Source organism: Sorex fumeus, unplaced genomic scaffold (assembly GCF_029834395.1).
Source record: "Sorex fumeus unplaced genomic scaffold, SorFum_2.1 ptg000037l, whole genome shotgun sequence".
Classification (NCBI taxonomy): Eukaryota; Metazoa; Chordata; class Mammalia; order Eulipotyphla; family Soricidae; genus Sorex; species Sorex fumeus.
Window position 1 is genome coordinate 59873189 of NW_026606094.1, and position 19002 is coordinate 59892190.

The following is a 19002-nucleotide window of genomic DNA, read 5'->3' on the forward strand; positions in this document are numbered from 1 at the left end:
GGGCAGAGGAATCGAACTCAGGTCGGCCATGTTGGCTGCGTGCAAGGCAAACGCCCTACCCCCTGTGCTATCACTCCAGCCCAAGGACCAAGGTAATTAATTATATTTCATCTTTTTCCTGAAAAAGGAAAAATGCATGAAAAATACAGAAAAGCAAGGAAATTATATGTCATTCTTTTTCCTCTGTGTTGTGCTTATGACTTGAGTGTCACATTAACACCGAGAGACTGATGCCACAGTTTCCTTCCAGGGATCCAGCATGTAACCAAGCACACAGAAAATCTTTTGAGTTCTGTTTGTTTCACTATATATTAGTTATCAAATTTTGAATAAATAGCATTTTAGAGCGTCTTTAAAAAAATTTCCATACTTCCTAGCCAAATTCTGTTACTAAATAGAGGAACATAGGAAAAACTCTTATAAGCAAGTCTAATAATAGAGAATGATTTCTGTTTCAAGCAAAGCAAAGGAGTGGGGGCGGGGGTAGAAGAATCTAGGCTTTATTTCATGTGCACTCCATGAGACCAAAGCTGTTCTAGCTGCTTCACACAATTTGTAGTGAATCACAGCAATTGTGTGAGGTATTCTGTTTCATTGTGGAGATGAGGAATCAGATGTTCAAAGACAGATTGGTTAGGAATATAGCTGGTAAGGAGCAGAGCCAGAATTAAAATTAAGGCCTAATTAATTCAAAACTTCCTTTTGGTTTTTATTGCCTCATATCAATACAAATGTGTTTGTATCTACAAACTCACAAAAAAACTTATTGGAACCTATTTTTTAAAATATATATTGCAATCAACAGTACTAAGTTAATCTAGATATTAGCCCCAGACACAAATACAGTTTTCTATGATTATTCAATATAGGTCAAAGTGAAAATCAGTGGAGAAGACTCAGGTCTAGAGATAATTCTACAAGAGGGATAATTTTCATCATCTTTGTTATGTCATGTCTATTGGTAGATCTATTGGTAGTGGGTTCTTAGATTCCTGCATAGAGAAAGAGTCTCTGGAAGAGTTTCTGAGAGGTGAAGGACACAATGATACAAAAGGAAAATGACTACTCATGTGCATGTATTGGCCAGAATTTCTTTATCTATTAGTAACATATTTCATGATGGTTTTTGCTCAAAACACCTTCCACAGTCAAAGTTCTCTTGATCAACTTGGGGCTTAGTTTTTTCTAACCTTGCCTGGTCATCAGGATTATTTAAATTTGTTTCTTAACATACTGTTTTGCAGTCCTCTGACTTGGCATTTGAGAGTAAAAAGTTAGAAGTCAGGATTTTATGACTTGAATAGTTTGGGAATATTTGAATTGTTATTGCATTTAGAAATTCTTTATGAAGCAACAACATTAATTTATTAAGCAGTAATAGTTTGAGACATATTTTTAGTAGAGGTTTGAGCATTTTTAGGTCAGGGAAAACAACAAATCAATCTGATGATGACTGATTGGTCATCAGAGAAGTTCAAAGTTGTAAGGACTTGCCTGCCTATCTCATTCTGCCCATTTGCTGATTCTCAGTCTCATTCTGCTATGCCTCTTCTTCATTCTACTCTGTTTTCCTTTTATTTCTCTAACTTTGTCCCATCCCAGTGCCTTTGGCTTTTCTCTTCACCTGCATAATGTGTTATTCCTGGAGACCTAACAGGGATATTGTTCTGAATCCCCCTTTCAAGTGATAGGACAACTAGGTGAGAAGAAATAGAAGTGTTAAGCAAGAAGGAAAAAATATAGTACAGTTTCATGTCTGTGGAGCAGACTATTGGACAACCGAATACTCTTTCTTGTTTGCTTTGTTTGGGGGCCATATCTGGTGGTGATGCTGTAGGGGATACTCATGTGGTGCTCAGGACTGGACTATATGGACTATGTAGTGAGTGCCAGAAACTGAATCAGGTCTCCATAATGCAAAGCAGGAGCTCCAGTCCTTCGAGTCAGTTCCTAGGTCCCCAGATATTCTTTAATGTTGTCAAAGGGTGGTTCACTTCCCTATCTCTACATAATGAGTTATGCCAGTCATTGCCAGCCATCTGTAATGGAAATCAGAGTAAAGAAAATAATGGCTTTCCTAGAAAAGAAAGAAACAAGATGACGAGCATAAACACAGAGAAGAAGAAAGTCACTAGTTGCATAATAATTAAATCTGGGTAAAACATATTATTTAAAACCATTCAATCATTGCCTTATCTTACAGGGTGCTCATAAGTATAATCATTTGTGTCTTTGAAATAGCATTAGAATTTGGGAAGCATCTTAATAAACACTAACTGAAGCTACTCAGAAGAAAACATCATTAATCATGTCATCTGATAAGAGATACTGTCAGCATTACATTCAGAAACTAAGACTCAGGCTGAATTCCAGTAAATATCCCTTGTGTGCAGTGGAGATTAGGAATATGAAGATCTTCTCCATTTTCTGCAAAAAAATCATTTGGTTTCTCATTTAGCAAGATGGAACACATCGAGACATTTGGTCTCCCAATTGCAGAGGCTTTTGTGTACTGTTCACTTTGTACAAAAAATATATAAAAGATTCCAAATTCTCAAGGATCATACATCTCACAAGAGAAGGCAATAATACAAGCAGTGATATAGATGATCATTTTTCAGCCAGAGGCCATTTGGCTCTTTGTGTGCCCCAGAATATTACAGGTGGACCAGAGGTTAAAATTACATAAATAGGGGGACATAAGTATGATACTGGGGCCAACTATTAGGACAGCGAGGGGCATAGAAAAGGAATAAGGTTGGCAGGGAACCAAGTTCTGAAACAGATTGAAAAACACTGATGTATCCATAGTAGTTTACAGGAGAAAGGAATATACACAATGGCATGAGTGTGTGTGTGTGTGTGTGTGTGTGTGTGTGTGTGTTTTGATATTTGTAAAGGAAGTAGGCTTTGAAAAAAATGTAAGATTTGGTCAAGTAGGGATTAACAGAGAAGCTCTTGGTAGTTAAGTGAATATGTGCAAAGGAATGATAGATGAGATTTGCAAACATTACCTAGACTAGGTCACTATACAGGTCAATAAAAATGCAATTAGGAGGCTTGGTTAGGAATCAAACTAAATATTCATGATGGTAAATGTATTTTCTAAGATATGAGAATAATTCTATATCATTCTCTTCACTTTCCTTTTTCTGTTCACTATGATCTCCTTTAATAGTTATATTTTTTTTTTATTTTTTTTTTTTATTTTTTTATTTATTTATTGAATCACTGTGGGAAAGGTTACAAAGCTTTCAGGTTTATGTCTCAGTCATGCAAATATCAAACACATTTCCCTTTACCAATACTTATTTTTTCCCATGAAGAACCCCAATAAAACCCCACCCCCCACCCCTCCCCGTCCCTGTGAGGCAGATGAATTCTAGTTAACACTCTATCCGCTTTGATTAGATTGTTTCAATAAAAGATTCACCACTATTATTTAGAGTTTACCCCCCCCCCCCCCCAAATCAGACATGCTGAAAAAGCATTGTGAAGTGATTTGCTTTCTCCAGCTGGGTTCAAGAATTAAATGTTGGTTTTGGATTTCTGCTATTTTACTTATTGACCCTGGAAGTATTTCTACTGAAAGTCAGATAGTTAAGAAATTGGTTTCTGTGTTCTGGAGTCGTGGCCGTGCTGGAGAGCCGCTCGTGGGGGGTAACTGGTGGCCTCGGTAGGGCGTGAAGGGCGGAGCGAAACGCCCCCCTTCCCATGAGGTTTTAGTCGCCCCCACACTCCCGGCTCATACCTGCTGTCCACAAGGCTCCCATGTGGCCGCCATCTTTCTTTCCAGAGAGGAGAGGGCGAATGGGGCAACACCCTTTCCCCTCCGGCAGACTTGATGGCCTGGATCAATGCATAGTCCGTTCACTTTTCTGCTCCGAGCTGCTGGGTTCTGCATTAAGTCCTTGTGCTTCTGGGGCCATGGCCGCGCTGGAGAGCCGCTCGTGGGGGGCAACTGGTGACCCCGGTAGGGCGTGAAGGACGGACCGGAACGCCCCCCGACCCATGAGGTTTTAGTCGCCCCCACTCCCCCGGCTCATACCTGCTGTCCACAAGGCTCCCATGTGGCCGCCATCTTTCTTTCCAGAGAGGAGAGGGCGAATGGGGCAACACCCTTTCCCCTCCGGCAGACTTGATGGCCTGGATCAATGCATAGTCCGTTCACTTTTCTGCTCCAAGCTGCTGGGTTCTGCATTAAGTCCTTGTGCTTCTGGGGCCGTGGCTGTGCTGGAGAGCCGCTCGTGGGGGGCAACTGGTGACCTCGGTAGGGCGTGAAGGACGGACCGGAACGCCCCCCTTCCCATGAAGTTTTAGTCGCCCCCACACCCCCGGCTCATACCTGCTGTCCACAAGGCTCCCATGTGGCCGCCATCTTTCTTTCCAGAGGGAGGAGGGCGGAAGGGAGCAACACCCTTTCCCCTCTGGGCAGAAATGATTGCCTGGATTAACGCATAGTCCTTTCACTTTTCTGCTCCAAGCTGCTGGGTTCTGCATTAAGCCCTTGTGCTTCTGGGGCTGTGGCCGTGCTGGAGAGCCGCTCGTGGGGGGCAACTGGTGACCTCGGTAGGGCGTGAAGGACGGACCGGAACGCCCCCCTTCCCATGAGGTTTTAGTCGCCCCCACACCCCCGGCTCATACCTGCTGTCCACAAGGCTCCCATGTGGCCGCCATCTTTCTTTCCAGAGAGGAGAGGGCGAATGGGGCAACACCCTTTCCCCTCCGGCAGACTTGATGGCCTGGGTCAATGCATAGTCCGTTCACTTTTCTGCTCCAAGCTGCTGGGTTCTGCATTAAGTCCTTGTGCTTCTGGGGCCGTGGCTGTGCTGGAGAGCCGCTCGTGGGGGGCGACTGGTGACCTCGGTAGGGCGTGAAGGACGGACCGGAACGCCCCCCTTCCCATGAGGTTTTTGTCGCCCCCACACCCCCGGCTCATACCTGCTGTCCACAAGGCTCCCATGTGGCCGCCATCTTTCTTTCCAGAGGGAGGAGGGCGGAAGGGAGCAACACCCTTTCCCCTCTGGGCAGAAATGATTGCCTGGATTAACGCATAGTCCTTTCACTTTTCTGCTCCAAGCTGCTGGGTTCTGCATTAAGCCCTTGTGCTTCTGGGGCTGTGGTCGTGCTGGAGAGCCGCTCGTGGGGGGCAACTGGTGACCTCGGTAGGGCGTGAAGGACGGACCGGAACGCCCCCCTTCCCATGAGGTTTTAGTCGCCCCCACACCCCCGGCTCATACCTGCTGTCCACACGGCTCCCATGCGGCCGCCATCCTTCTTTCCAGAGAAGAGAGGGCGAATGGGGCAACACCCTTTCCCCTCCGGCAGACTTGATGGCCTGGATTAACGCATAGTCCTTTCACTTTTCTGCTCTAAGCTGCTGGTTTCTGCATTAAGTCCTTGTGTTTCTGGGGCTGTGGCCGTGCTCCAAACTTAACTCTGACTTTCAGGGAGAAAGATTGGGTGGTTTACTTCTCATTGATCACTTTGTATATAGAGAGATGTCGCGCGGCCGCTTAAGCGGCCGCGCGGTTTTGAGAAAAAGTCCTCGTTCCCGCATACTCGAGCTGTGTTTGTAGAGGCTTCTGGTCACCGGGGTTCCATCTGGGGAAGGCGAGATGCGGCGCCTACTCCATCTGGAACTTGCGGGTGAACTTGGCTCTTTTTGGAACCTGTTTTTTCTTTTTTTTTTTTCCTCCGGGATCCCGCACGCTCCATGTGTTCTTTCTCTTATGCTTCAATAGTTATATTTTAACCAATGGTCTTCAAAGTAACCTGGGCTTCAGCTTTCATATCCCTTTAGAGTCCTTCAGCCTCTACTGAGTCCCTCTTTTCAAGGTCATTTCCAATGCCATTTTTGGGCATTTATTATACCATCACCCTACCTCCAGGTACTAATATCTGTATTCATTTCCTAAAACCCCAGAGACAAATGACCATGAACTTAGTGATTTCAAACAATAAGAATATATATTTTCACAGTTCTGGAGCAAAAAAAAATAATAATAATCCAAAGTCAAGGTGTCGGCAGAATTGGTTTCTTCTGGAAGCTCTGAGTGAAAATCTGTTCCATATCCTTCTTCTAGTTTCTTGCAGCTGGTAACAGCTCTTGGCACTCTCTGGCTATCACTGTATCACTCTTACGTCTGCCTCCAACTTCATTCCACCTTCTCTCTGCCTCTGCCTCTCAAATCCTCCCCTGCTTTCTCCACTTGTAATGACACCAACATTGTATGTAAGGCCCACCCTAAATCCAGAATGGCCTTATTGAGAAATGCTAAACATAATAGCAATGACCTTTTGTCTGAGTAGGGTGACATTCATAGAGGCACTGAGGAGCAGATTTATTTTCTTTGTGGAGGTAGCACCTGTTACTGGAGAGCAGAGTTGGGGATGTCAGTGAGAAAGGAGAAAATCAGGGGGAGTACCTGTTTTCCTGAAACTCAAAGAAATGAAGAGAAGACCTGAGGTGCGGGGTTACTTCTCAGTTTGGAAAATTGACTTCCAAACTGGTTACCTTCATGGTTACCTTCACATCGTATCTGTGCCCACCTGATCTTCTCAGCCTATGTTTAAACCCCTTCCACCCTAAGTCTCAAGGAAGCCTTGGAACTTAAGACTGGGATGAGAAAGTGAACACCACCCCAAGAACCAAGGTTTTTATTTTCACATAATCAGATTGTTACAGTCTGAGTCACTAAAAGATATTTCCTGATAAAGAGAATTCAGAGCGCTGACAGGACTTCTTTGTTACTTTGGTTCTTTGTCTTTGGTGAAGAAAGAGTTCAAGGGAAGACAGAATGGATAATAGTAGAGAGATTTATTAAAGACATACTACACATCTGACACACGTGTGGGCACTGCCAAGGCAGTGCTAGCACAGGGTTTGGGGCAAGGGTTTTTCAGGATCTAAGGGGAGAAACATGTGCAAAGGGAAAATCATGTGTGATTGGAAGGGCACTAAGGTTGCTCATATGTTTAGGAACAACATGTTTACTAGTGCATCACATGCACTATTACCCTCAAATTACAAAGTGAGGGAGCATGGAAGTTAATGTGCATTTTAGGCTTGATGAGGACAAAAGTGAACAAGGTCCGGGTTCTATTCTTTGAGTATGGTCCAGCAATGGCTGGCTCTGATTTTCCAAAGTCCTCTCTTTATCCAGGGCTGGAGCGATAGCACAGCAGTAGGGCGTTCGCCTTACAAACGGCCAACATGGCAGACCCGAGTTCGATTCCTCCGCCCCTCTCGGAGAGCCCAGCAAGCTACCGAGAGTATTCAATATGCCAGACACAGTAACAACAAAGTCTCCAATAGAGACGTTACTGGGCCCGCTCGAGCAAATCGACGATCAACGGGAGGGCCTTTACCTTTACCTCTTTATCAGGAAGTTGGTGCACCAGGTTGCCTGGGTTGGAGATCATAGGCTCCTTTGTCATTCTTCAAACACAGAAGGTAATGCTTTTGTTTCTTAGGGGTGTTTTCATTCAGTGTACTTTATTCTGCCCTGTAGCCCCTCATTCTCACATCCAATAGGTTTACTCCATGCCAACTTCCCCCAAAGTTTCAACCCATTACACCATCAACTCAAGTCCAAAATTTCATCTAAATAGGATAAGTTCAAATGCCCCAAATTTCATCATCTAAATCAGATATGAGTGAAACTCAGCAAGAACCATCCTGGAATAAAACTCATCTCCATCTGTGAACCTGTGAACACAGAAAACAAATGATCTGCTTCCAACATGCAGTGGTGAGACAGGCATGGGGTATACATTCCCATTCCAAAAGGAAGGAATTAAAAGGAATAAAAGAGTTGCCAAGGGATTCTTGAAATCCAAAGGGGCAAATTTTCTTGTTTGAAAGCCTGAAAATAATGCTCTGTGACTTAATGCCTGACTCTCTAGGCACATGGGTCTGCATCTTAGCCTGTGGGTTCAGAAAATAGCTTAGCCAGATTCTGGATGACTCTCGGTGGTTTTCTGGTCTCTGAACTATTCTCTGCAGCCCTGCCCTTGTGGCTATTCTTTCTTTCTCTTGAAGGATAAGACATATTTGCAGCTAGAGAGTTCTATCTGCCCAATTCCTACCTGTAGAATCCCAGAAGGCACATCTCTATCTTATTGTTATGAGTTCCAAACCTAATATGTTTCTTAGTAAGATCTTGTCCACTGTAAGTAGAAAATTTATTTCACATTTTCTTCTCGTGCTTTGCAGTTCTTTTTTGGAGTAACTGTTCCTTCTGGAATTTATTTATTTTTGGTATCTGCTATGGATGCAGAAAAAAATAATAACTAGTTTCCCAGTCAATAGTTACTTAGTAGCATTGATTGATGTAGTGCATTATTTGTCTGATGACATGTATACTGGCTTTATTATATACGCATATTTCTTTGTCACTTTGAAAGAATGAAATATATCTGTGTATATATTTATTTCTCTCCCTTCAGTCTTTAAGTACTGTTAGGAACTAAGCCATTAGAAGCTGATGTGCATAAAACTGTTCTCAGATAGAGCAGATGAGTACACTATGATTTGCAGCAAGGGTACTTCTAGTTCTGACTGGAGGAGTATGTTCTACATCATGTTTCCTTTACTATTCTATGGTTTCTCTTTTGTCTATTTGTTTTTCTGGAGAAGAGTTTGTCTAAAAATTATTGAGTCAACTCGTGAAATAATGACATTAGACACATTTCATATAAATGACAGTGATATAATGGGTCTTAAAGTGGAAATTTTAAGAGGCTGGAGGCACTTTCCAGGATGTAATCAAGGAAAGTTGAAATCATCAAGAAACTAGATGCTGATAAGTGACAACTGGCATTAAGTGCCCCATCATAAGCAGTGCTATGATATGAATTGAACAATTGTATAAAGAAAAAACCATCACAAAAGGCTCATCCCCACTTCAGAGAACCTGAGTGGATTGCAAGAGTTGTTGCCAAGGAAGGATATCAGGAAAGCAGCTCCACAGGGAATTTATAATAATGATTTTCCCATAAAGTTGATTTGGTTATGCTTCTTTTTTCCAGTAACACAGTCACTCCATTAAATCAGGTATGTGTGTACTAAATTCCCATAAGCACTCATGGGTCTTTTTCAGAAATCTAAATTCTGCAACAATAATTATTCTGGCCATTCTTGCATTGATATAGTATCTGAAATACTGAAGTTTTATTGTGTTTACTACACTATAAAGAAAAAACATTTTCAAAATAATCTTGAATTTTTTTGTCATTAATTTTTACAGATGGCATTTAAGGAAAACAAAGAGAAGTTTCCTCAAAAAAATAATCCTGTTAGGGATACAGAGAAAGTGGTTAAGGCTTTTACCTCACAAGAAAACCTTAGGAACCTGAGTTCAATCCCCAGAATTACATATAATCCCCTGAGCAATGCCAGGAATGATCTCTGAATGCAGGAGTTAATTTTGAATTAATTCTTCACCCTACCCCATCCCCCCACCAAAGAAAAATCCTGTTAGTAATGTTACTTGACTTATATTGACTATAGTGTATTATTTCTATAGATGATTTTGACGAAGGTCTCTTGCTTTCAATATTGTTTCTATTCTCATTATTTATTTAATAATATATTCATGTACCTTGTATAACTTTTAGTAATTATCTTCATATTGTACTTCGGTATGGGGTGCTATAAGTATTTATTTTTATTGCATTAAGTAATGGCAACTTTTTAAAATTATAAATATATAGAGAGAGAATTTAGGAGACAAGAGTTTTATCTTACATGCCACCATTTTATTGATGCCTCCTGAAAATTATTTTCTTTTGTTAGTCCAACTATTTTTGTTGACAGCAATGACACATGCTAATGATGTTTGCCTCTTATATTCCAACATGTCTACCTCTCATTTTTCTTGCCTTATTTCACTGTCTTAGAAACTTGCCTAATTTTAATGGAGGTGTTTTCATACTTAAGCATCTTCATGGGTACCTAGTAGATTTTATCAGGTGAAGTAAGCTTGATTCTATTGATATTTCACAGAGAGGTAGTTTTCTGGAAGATATTATTTTTGTAAAATAATATTTTCAAGACAAATATAGCTATGCTCTTTTACTATAATGGTCACATATATTTATTTGAAAAATTGATCAAGAGTGGGGCTGGCCACATTCAAAAAAACAAAAGCAACCGATGCTGGCGTGGATGTGGCGAGAAAGGGACACTCCTTCACTGTTGGTGGGAATGTCCACTGGTTCAGCCCTTCTGGAAAACAGTATGGACGATTCTCAAAAAATTAGAAATTGAGCTCCCATTTGACCCAGCAATACCACTCCTGGGAATATATCCCAGAGAGGCAAAAATGTATAGTCGAAGTGACATCTGCACTTGTTTGTTCATTGCAGCACTCTTTACAATAGCCAGAAACTGGAAGAAACCTGAATGCCCACGAACAGATGACTGGTTAAAGAAACTTTGGTACATCTACACAATGGAGTACTATGTAGCTGTTAGAAAAGATGAAGTCATGAAATTTACATACAAGTGGTACAATATGGAAAGTATCATGCTAAGCGAAATGAGTCAGAAAGAGAGGGATAGACATAGAAAGATTGCATTCATCTGGGGGATATAAAGTAACAAAGTATGAGATTAATACCCAAGAATAGCTGAGATCAGCACCAGGAGGATTACTCCATAACTTAGAGGCCAGCCGGGTATCCTAGAGGAAAGGGCAGTTCAGATAGAGAAGGGAGCACCAAATAAAGGATGTTTGGAGGATCCTCCCAGGAGGGGAGATGCATGTCGAAAGTAGACTATGGACTGAACATGTTTGCCACTCAATTCCTCTTTTGCAGACCACAACACCCAAAAGGAGAGAGAGATCACAGGGGATTGCCCTGCCACAGAGGCAGGGGGGGATGGGGGGATGGGGGTGGGGGGGATATTATCCATGGTGGTGGAAAATGGGCACTGGTGGTTGGATGGGTATCTGATCATTGTATAATTGAAACCAAAGCACAAAAAATTGTAAATCTACAACTGAAAAAAAATAAAATAAAATAAAGGGGAAAAAAAAGTAGAGACAGAGAGTATGGGGAATATTGTCGGCCATGGAGGCAGGGGGAGGGTGGATTATACCAGGGATATTGGTGTGGGGGATTGTGCACTGGTGGAGGGATGGGTGTTTGATCATTGTGTGATTGTAACCCAAACATGTATCTCATGGTGATTCAATAAAATTAAAAAAAAAAAGAGTGGGGCTGGAATTATAATACAGCACATAGGATACTTGCCTTGCATGTGGCTGACCTGTATTCAATTCCTGGCACCCCATTTGTTCCCCACAACCTGCCAGGAGTGGTACCTGAACACACAGTCAGAAATCAATCACGAGAACCACTGGTTGAGAGTGCCTAAGCAATTTAAAAGATTAGTCAAGACTATTGTGAGTTATATTTTAGTTGCTTTTTTTCATGCTAAAATGTAAATACACTTCCAAACATGGTTACTGCATTGTGAAAATGAGCTATTTAAATTCTATAATATCATTTTTGAATTGAATTTTGAAAACATTTGTTATTGTAATGCTTTTCAAATAGTCTGTTTTTATTTTTTAATATTAGAATATTAAACTGCTAAGCTCTAACAATTCATGAGAATTGCATTTAATCAAAAAGCTCTTGTTTTGACTGAAAGTATAGCTCTTAGTTTCTTTGTCATCATTTACATTTTTACTGACTTTGTATCCAAATTTCATGCTTACATGTATTTCCTGCAAGTAGAATTTCATTAGCTATTTTATTACCCAATATAATAACATTATGTAAATTAACATGTTGACTTTGTCTTGATAATACATATATGATCATTTTCTTTACCATGTTTTCTTTCTCATTTTTCACCCTATCTTCAGATATATTTGTTTAGTTCTGTCTATGCCAATTGTTCTAATATATAGGACCTTGGGAGTTATTTGTGTATCTCTGTTTTCTCTTTTTTTCCCTTGAATTTCAGATAAAACATATAACTCAGGTTTTTCTATAATGTCAATCATTTAGTGTAACTTCTCTCCCAAACTAAATTTCCAAACATAATATGAGACTGACACCCGAGGTCAGTAGACACAAGGGCCAGGAATAATGCTCCATAGTTGGAAGCCTATCTCATGAGCTGGGGGAGAAGGCAGCTAGAATAGAAAGGGAATCACTAAGCCAATGATGGTTGAATTGTTCAGGTGGGAGATGTGTTCTGAAAGCAGATAAAGGACCAAACATGATAGCCTTCAGTATCAATATTGTAAACCATAATGCCCAAAAATAGAGAGAGAGAGAGAGTATGGGGGAAATTGTCAGCCATAAAGGCAGGGGGAAGGTTGGAAATTGGGGGTGGGGGGAGGAGGGGGGTAACACTAGGGACATTGGTGGTGGAGAATGTGTACTGGTGGAAGGATGGGTGTTTGATCATTGTATGACTGAAATGCAAACATGAAAACTTTGTAGCTGTATCTCACAGTGATTCAATTAAAAAAAAACTAGATAATTTCCTTAATAGCTTTGTTTATTTTTGGTTTGAGTAGCCTGGTTTGCACTCAGGAATTATTTCTGCTGGTGCTAGAGGGGCCATATGGAATGCTGGGGATCAAACCTGGGTCAGCCAAGTGCAAAGCAAGTGCCCTACCAAATTTTCTATTGTTCTGGCCCCAATCCTCAATAGATTTAGACTAATCCTTACTCCTCCTAATCTCTCATGCTTTGTAGACATGGTCAAGAATTTTATTTACAGATTTTAAAATAATTTCTTTTGAGTTTTGGTGTAATTTTTCTCTTAAATGTGATCACTTCTAAAATGATCTTCATCGTAGATTATTTTTAAATTTTCTAACAGTTTACTTTTTTTAAACCATGATATTTTCTCTCAGGCTAAGTAGTCCCCTTAGTCGTGTATAATTTTTAGTATGCTCAAATGATAGTTTCGGGAAGCATTTATGATAGTAAAGTTTCTGGGTCCTTCAGAAAATTTACTATCTTGCCTAGACACATAAATTTGAGTTAAAAACAATCCTTTACCTTACATCCTGCCAACCCCAAGTTCAACGCCTGACACTGCCTGTGATTTTCCAGAGCCCCTTCAAGAGTTGTTCCTGATCACAGAGCCAGGAATAGCCTGAGTACTTTTTGGTCTGGCCAAATTGTACTCACTGAAAGAATATCCTCTTGGAACTGTAAAAAGCATTGGTTCATTTTGCTTAATACCCAAGGGAGCAAATGAGAAATTGGATAACAATATGAGTATTATTCCTTAAAAAATGTGTAAGTTTTTATTTTTTACTTTTTAATCATCTTTAGAATTTTCTGCATTTTCTTCGTGAAAATTTCACTTATGTCTAGATGTGGGCCTTTTAACTACATACCCATACAGACATTTTATTGGTTTCCTTGGCAAAAGATAGTAGCATCAGAATATAAATCTGATGTCATCTGAGAGACCAGCCAAAGGAAGGAAGTTAAAATTAAATGTTTCATCAAAAAGCTCCACACTACTTCTTCTAAAATATGCTGTCTAGGGAAATAGCACAGGGGTTAGATTTTTTTCTCACCTTCTCTCAGCATACCCCAGTGTAGACTTGAAAAGCCTGAGTACAGTCAGATATGGACCTCAAGACCCCAAAGCATCACTGGGCATGGCCCTGATAAGACCAAGTTACTGCTATGTGACTAAGATGGTCTCTGGTACCAACAGGCCTGAATAACTGCATGTTCTTGGGCCCTGGCATTGAACTGCCAGCCGACTTGGCTCTAGGACTACCAGAGCCCTCTGACAAACCATTTGTAAGGCCCTTCCATTCTTTTTAAAAAAGAATAAAATGTATTACCATTGTGGTAATAAACTAAGATTAAGCCACAATAAAAAGTATGTAATATAAATATAAGAGAGCATATGAAAAATAAGGTTACTTTCTAGAAGACAAGAATATTGATCATTGATCCCAAGATATTCATCTACAAAATATAAGAATAAAATTAAATCAAAACAAACAGGTACAGTGTGGAATTAGGATACAGAGTCCAAATGGTGATAGCTTTGTCCTCTTGAAAGATGCATTTACTGCACTTGTATACATACTCTGGGATATCTCCCACAATTATTCAAATTGTACAATTTGAATAATTGTGGGAGATCAATCATATTGAAAACTGCTGGTCCTCTTTTGCTAAGGCTTCAGTCCAAAGAAAGTGTGGAGTTACTCAGGACTTGAGGCAATTTAGCAGATACCTTGGAGAACTTGTGACAAATGTGAGAATCGGGGGTGATTGGGAAGAGAAAGGGAAGTATGGAAGGGGTTGGCAAGGTGGTGGTGTACTGGCATAGCTGCCAAAGATTGTTGTTCCATACAAATTTTACCCCAAAGCATTCACATGAGATGTATTCTAAACTTCCCCAGTAACGTTTACAAAAGTCTGGATTCAGCAGCTGAATCGTAGCTAAAGCTGCAAGGCTCACAAGATAATGGAAGAAGTCAGCAGGAGACAACCCACCCAGATAAGAAAAACCTAGAGGTATTGTTTTCAATTTGTTCCCTCCCCCCCTTTCCAATTTGGAAATAAACTTTTCTATACCTGGTATGAAATGTAGAAAGCCCGAATGGTGCAAGCTGGATCCTGTGCTAAAGTCCTCAAGTAGCAAGGGAAAATAATGCAGGGGGCAACTGTTAATTTTTATTTTATTTTAAAACAGAGTAATTCCAGAGCAGTTCCCCCTTATAGAGGGACGTGGCTGAATAGGTAAGAAACAGACTCGCCATTGTGAGTTCTCCTGATGGCTTCGGCCAGGATCATGGAGATGTCGATGACCTGTATTTTGGGGCAATGCTTCATCTTATCCTCCTGAGGGATGGTATTGGTGACCACGACCGCTTCGAAGCAGGCATTGTTGATGCAAGCGATCGCTGGGCCCGAGAAGATGCCGTGGGTCAGGATGGCATAAACCTTGGTGGCTCCCGCCGAGACGAGCTTGTCAGCTGCATGGCAGATGGTGCCGCAAGTGTCAGCCATGTCGTCCACCAGGATGGCCACCCGGTCCTTCACGTCTCCCACCAGCACCATGCGATCCACCTCGTTGGCCTTCTTCCGTTCTTTGTGGATCAAGGCAAAGTCCACGTTTAAGCGGTCGGCAATGGAGGTGACTCTCTTAGCTCCCCCCGCATCTGGGGACACCACCGTGCAGTTCCTCCACTGGGAAATATTCTCCCTGATCCACTTCAGGACGGCGGGCTCGGCGTACAAATTGTCCACGGGGATATCGAAGAAGCCCTGGATCTGGGAAGCGTGCAGGTCCATCGTGATGATGTGGTCGGCGCCCGCGATGGACAGCATGTTGGCCACCAGCTTGGCGGAGATGGGGGCCCGGCTCTTGTCCTTCTTGTCCTGCCGCGCGTAGGGGAAGCAGGGGATGACGGCCGTGAGCCGGTGCGCCGACGCGATTTTGCAGGCATTGATCATGATCAGGAGCTCCATGAGGTTGTCGTTGATCTCGCCGCAGCCACTCTGCACGATGTACACGTCTTCCCCGCGCACGCTCTCGCCTATTTCCACACTCGTCTCCTGATTGCTGAATTTCTTCGTCACCACCTTGCCGAGCTCGAGGCCCAGGTGGTCAGCAATCTTCTGACCTAAATCCTGGTGGGAGCTGCCAGTGAAGAGTTTGATGTTTGGCATCTTGGCACTTTGATCCAGGCACTTGCCCTCCAGATTTGCCGCCGCTCCTGCGGAGACTGGACCAGAAGTCAGAGAACAGACTGAAGGACGTTTGGAGCTTCCGTTTATTACTCCACCAGGTCGTTTATTACTACTCCACCAAGTCGTCGGCGTTCCTTCCAGCACGCGCTTCTGTACCAACCCCCCCCCCCGCACCCCCCCCCCCCCCCCAACCTCCACCTCCACATCCTTCAAAGATTCCTTTTTCTGGCTAGAACCACACACAAGGAGTTAAAGTGCTTGCCTTGCACGCAGCCAAACCCAGTTCGATCCCTGGCGCCTCATATTGTCCCCTGAGATCTGTTACAGGAATGGCCCCAAAACAACAACCCCCCGCAAAAAAGAAAAAAAAGGGGAAAAAAGCCTGCTTGTAATCCACTTCCCACTTTTAACTAAAGTGTGAGGTCTCCTTCATCGATTTTAAAAAACAAACAAACTACTGCCTAAACTAGTTGTTAGGGTTGCTTCAACAAATTTGGATGCAAAAAACCCAAACACCATAAAACTTTTAAAAACATGCTTGGCTTGTTGTGAGCATTACTATGCGAGGTGCAGACTTGCCCTGTGGTCTTTGAGACTGCATCCCCTCTTCTAAGGACACTTTCATTTATTTAGTGAAGCAAGACGATATATATATATATATATATATATATATATATATATATATTCTTTTTTAAAATTGAATCACCTTGAATTATGAAATTATAAGCCTATTCATGATTGAGTTTTTATTAAAAGAATTTTATTTAGAAAGATGTGAGAACATAGGCTTCTCAAGACTGGAGACTGTCTCAGAGAGAAATGGACATGTGTTAAACAGAGAATATGAGCTTGGAAGAGCAAACCTACAGTGACTTTTGGGAGGAATTTACATGCAATTCTTTCAAATAGTTTTGGCCTGGAGTTCTCTGTTAATGCAGGTATTGTCATAGGGAATGCCTTGCACTATTGATGGTCTTTACATAACCTCATCAGGACCTTTAGATTCTTCTGTAGCTTTTTTTCTGTGAGGTCCACCCATCTCTCCAATTTCTGCATCTGAATGGTGCCTGTCTTTCTCCAAAGAGTTAATGTTTGGCATCTCAAAGAGATGTCTGCATGCCTCTGGGCTACTTCAGAGCTATGCTTTTCCTGCTGACAATGGGCACACCTGCCTTTATAAGGGAATGAAACCTAATGCCAACTTAGTATTAAATGGGGCCTAGTCAATAGTTTATTGAATTTCAGAGTTGTCAGTCTGAAACAAAAGATAGATTAGACAAATTTTTAAAATATTAGACCCTGGAGAAGAAAAGCTTTTCCTGGCCCAAGGATGGCAGAGTGTTTAAGGAAACAAGAAAATAATGATTATAGTATAAACCTTTATTCCTTTCTTTGGCATGTTAATAAAATAAAGTGTTAGCTCTGGGACTGGGGGTATAACTCAGTGGTGGAGCAATTGCCCTGCATATGTGAGATCTTGGGTATGACACATGGCCCTGCAATCTGGAATAAAAGAAGAAAAAGATGACAAAGGGCAGATACTACATTGGAGGTGTCTGGAACATAATCTAGACACAATTTTCAATCAAGTGTGAAAAAGGGAATTGAATTTTTAAGGTTTAAAAGTGGTATACATAGGCAATCCTACAAGAAAAACAAACCTAAGAAGCCTATGCAAAATGCTTATTATCAAAGTGCTAATGATCTTCATACATCAGGTGGGCCTTAAATAAATGGCAACTATTTTATTAGAAAGCATATGTGTATATATACAGCAAAGAAAACTTTGCTTATGATCTTCGACTCAATGTGCCTACTTCTTGAAGTTTACTCAAAAGAAATATTCACAGCAACCTCAAATGTACTGATAAAGTTATTTGTTACTGTATTCGCTCAGTCAGGATTTCCAAAAGCATTGTGTTACAGGTGTTGTAAGAGTTACAGAGTATAAAATGGATGAACTACCAATAATAACTGCTCTAAAATTGTTATAAAAGCAAAATCAGAACCTAAGAAACACTTACCAATACCCAAAAATGTATTGCATGTTATAGAAAAGGCACCAGAGAGACTGACTTATGTATAATCATATGGAAATTGTCTTCGAGATATTTTTAAATGCAAAAAACCCAGTCATAAAAGAATGCATAAGCTGATCTTTGGAGAGGGAGGGAGGCTGTTGGTGTCAGTACAATAGAGGACAGTCATATTTTATTGCCATCTAATAACGTATTATTGGAATTTTCATTATTTTTACAATAAAATCAATGTATTTGACAATAAACTATCCATTATCAATAATGAAGATTTTTAAGAATATATCTCTCAAAGAGCATTAGAATATATCTCCCAATGTGCTAAAATAAAGAGACAAGAGTGGAATGGGATAGCATTTTAGCAATGAACTGTGCTATAAAAATAATAGAGATATCAAAAATAGACCATTCCATTTAAGGATGATTTGATTTAGTTGAAAAAATTCAGTTTTCCAGTATAGACGATTCTCAAAAAATTAGAAATTGAGCTCCCATTTGACCCAGCAATACCACTCCTGGGAATATATCCCAGAGAGGCAAAAAAGTATAGTCGAAGTGACATTTGCAGTTGTTTGTTCATTGCAGCACTCTTTATAATAGCCAGAATCTGGAAAAATCCTGAGTGCCCGAGAACAGATTACTGGTTAAAGAAACTTTGGTACATCTACACAATGGAGTACTATGCAACTGTTAGAAAAGATGAAGTCATAAAATTTACATACAAGTGGTACTACATGGAAAGTATCATGCTAAGCGAAATGAGTCAGAAAGAGAGGGATAGACATAGAAAGATTGCATTCATCTGGGGGATATAAAGCAACAAAATAGGAGATTAATACCCAAGAATAGCCGAGATCAGCACCAGGAGGATTACTCCATAGCTTAGAGGCCAGCCGGGCATTCTGGGGGAAAGGGCATCTCAGATAGAGAAGGGAACACCAAATAAAGGGTGTTTGGAGAATCCTCCCAGGAAGGGATATTCTTGTTGAAAGTAGACTATGGACTGAATGTGATTGCCACTCAATGCCTCTTTTGCAGACCACAACACCCAAAAGGAGAGAGAGAACAAAAGGAAATGCCCTGCCACAGTGGTAGGGTGGGATGGGGGGGGATGGGTGTGGGAGGGACACTGGGATCCATGGTGGTGGAAAATGGGGACTGGTGGAGGGATGAGTATTTGGTCATTGTATAATCAAAACCAAAGCACAAAAATTTGTAAATCTACAACTGTACCTCATGGTGTTTCACTAATAAAAAATAA

At 41.2% G+C, this 19002-nt stretch overlaps 1 protein-coding gene across 1 annotated transcript; it reads right to left on the bottom strand.

Moving 5' to 3' along the window:
• Nucleotides 1-14727: 14727 nt before the first annotated feature.
• On the bottom strand, nucleotides 14728-15711 carry PRPS1L1 (phosphoribosyl pyrophosphate synthetase 1 like 1). Its single transcript, XM_056118531.1, has one exon. It carries the CDS (start codon nucleotides 15682-15684, stop codon nucleotides 14728-14730), a length of 957 nt encoding a protein of 318 aa, XP_055974506.1. The 5' UTR covers nucleotides 15685-15711.
• Nucleotides 15712-19002: the final 3291 nt, after the last annotated feature.

What these genes read in the sequence shown, in the direction of transcription:
- PRPS1L1 (XM_056118531.1), bottom strand. Translation starts at nt 15,684, where the DNA reads ATGCCAAACATCAAACTCTTCACTGGCAGCTCCCACCAGGATTTAGGT.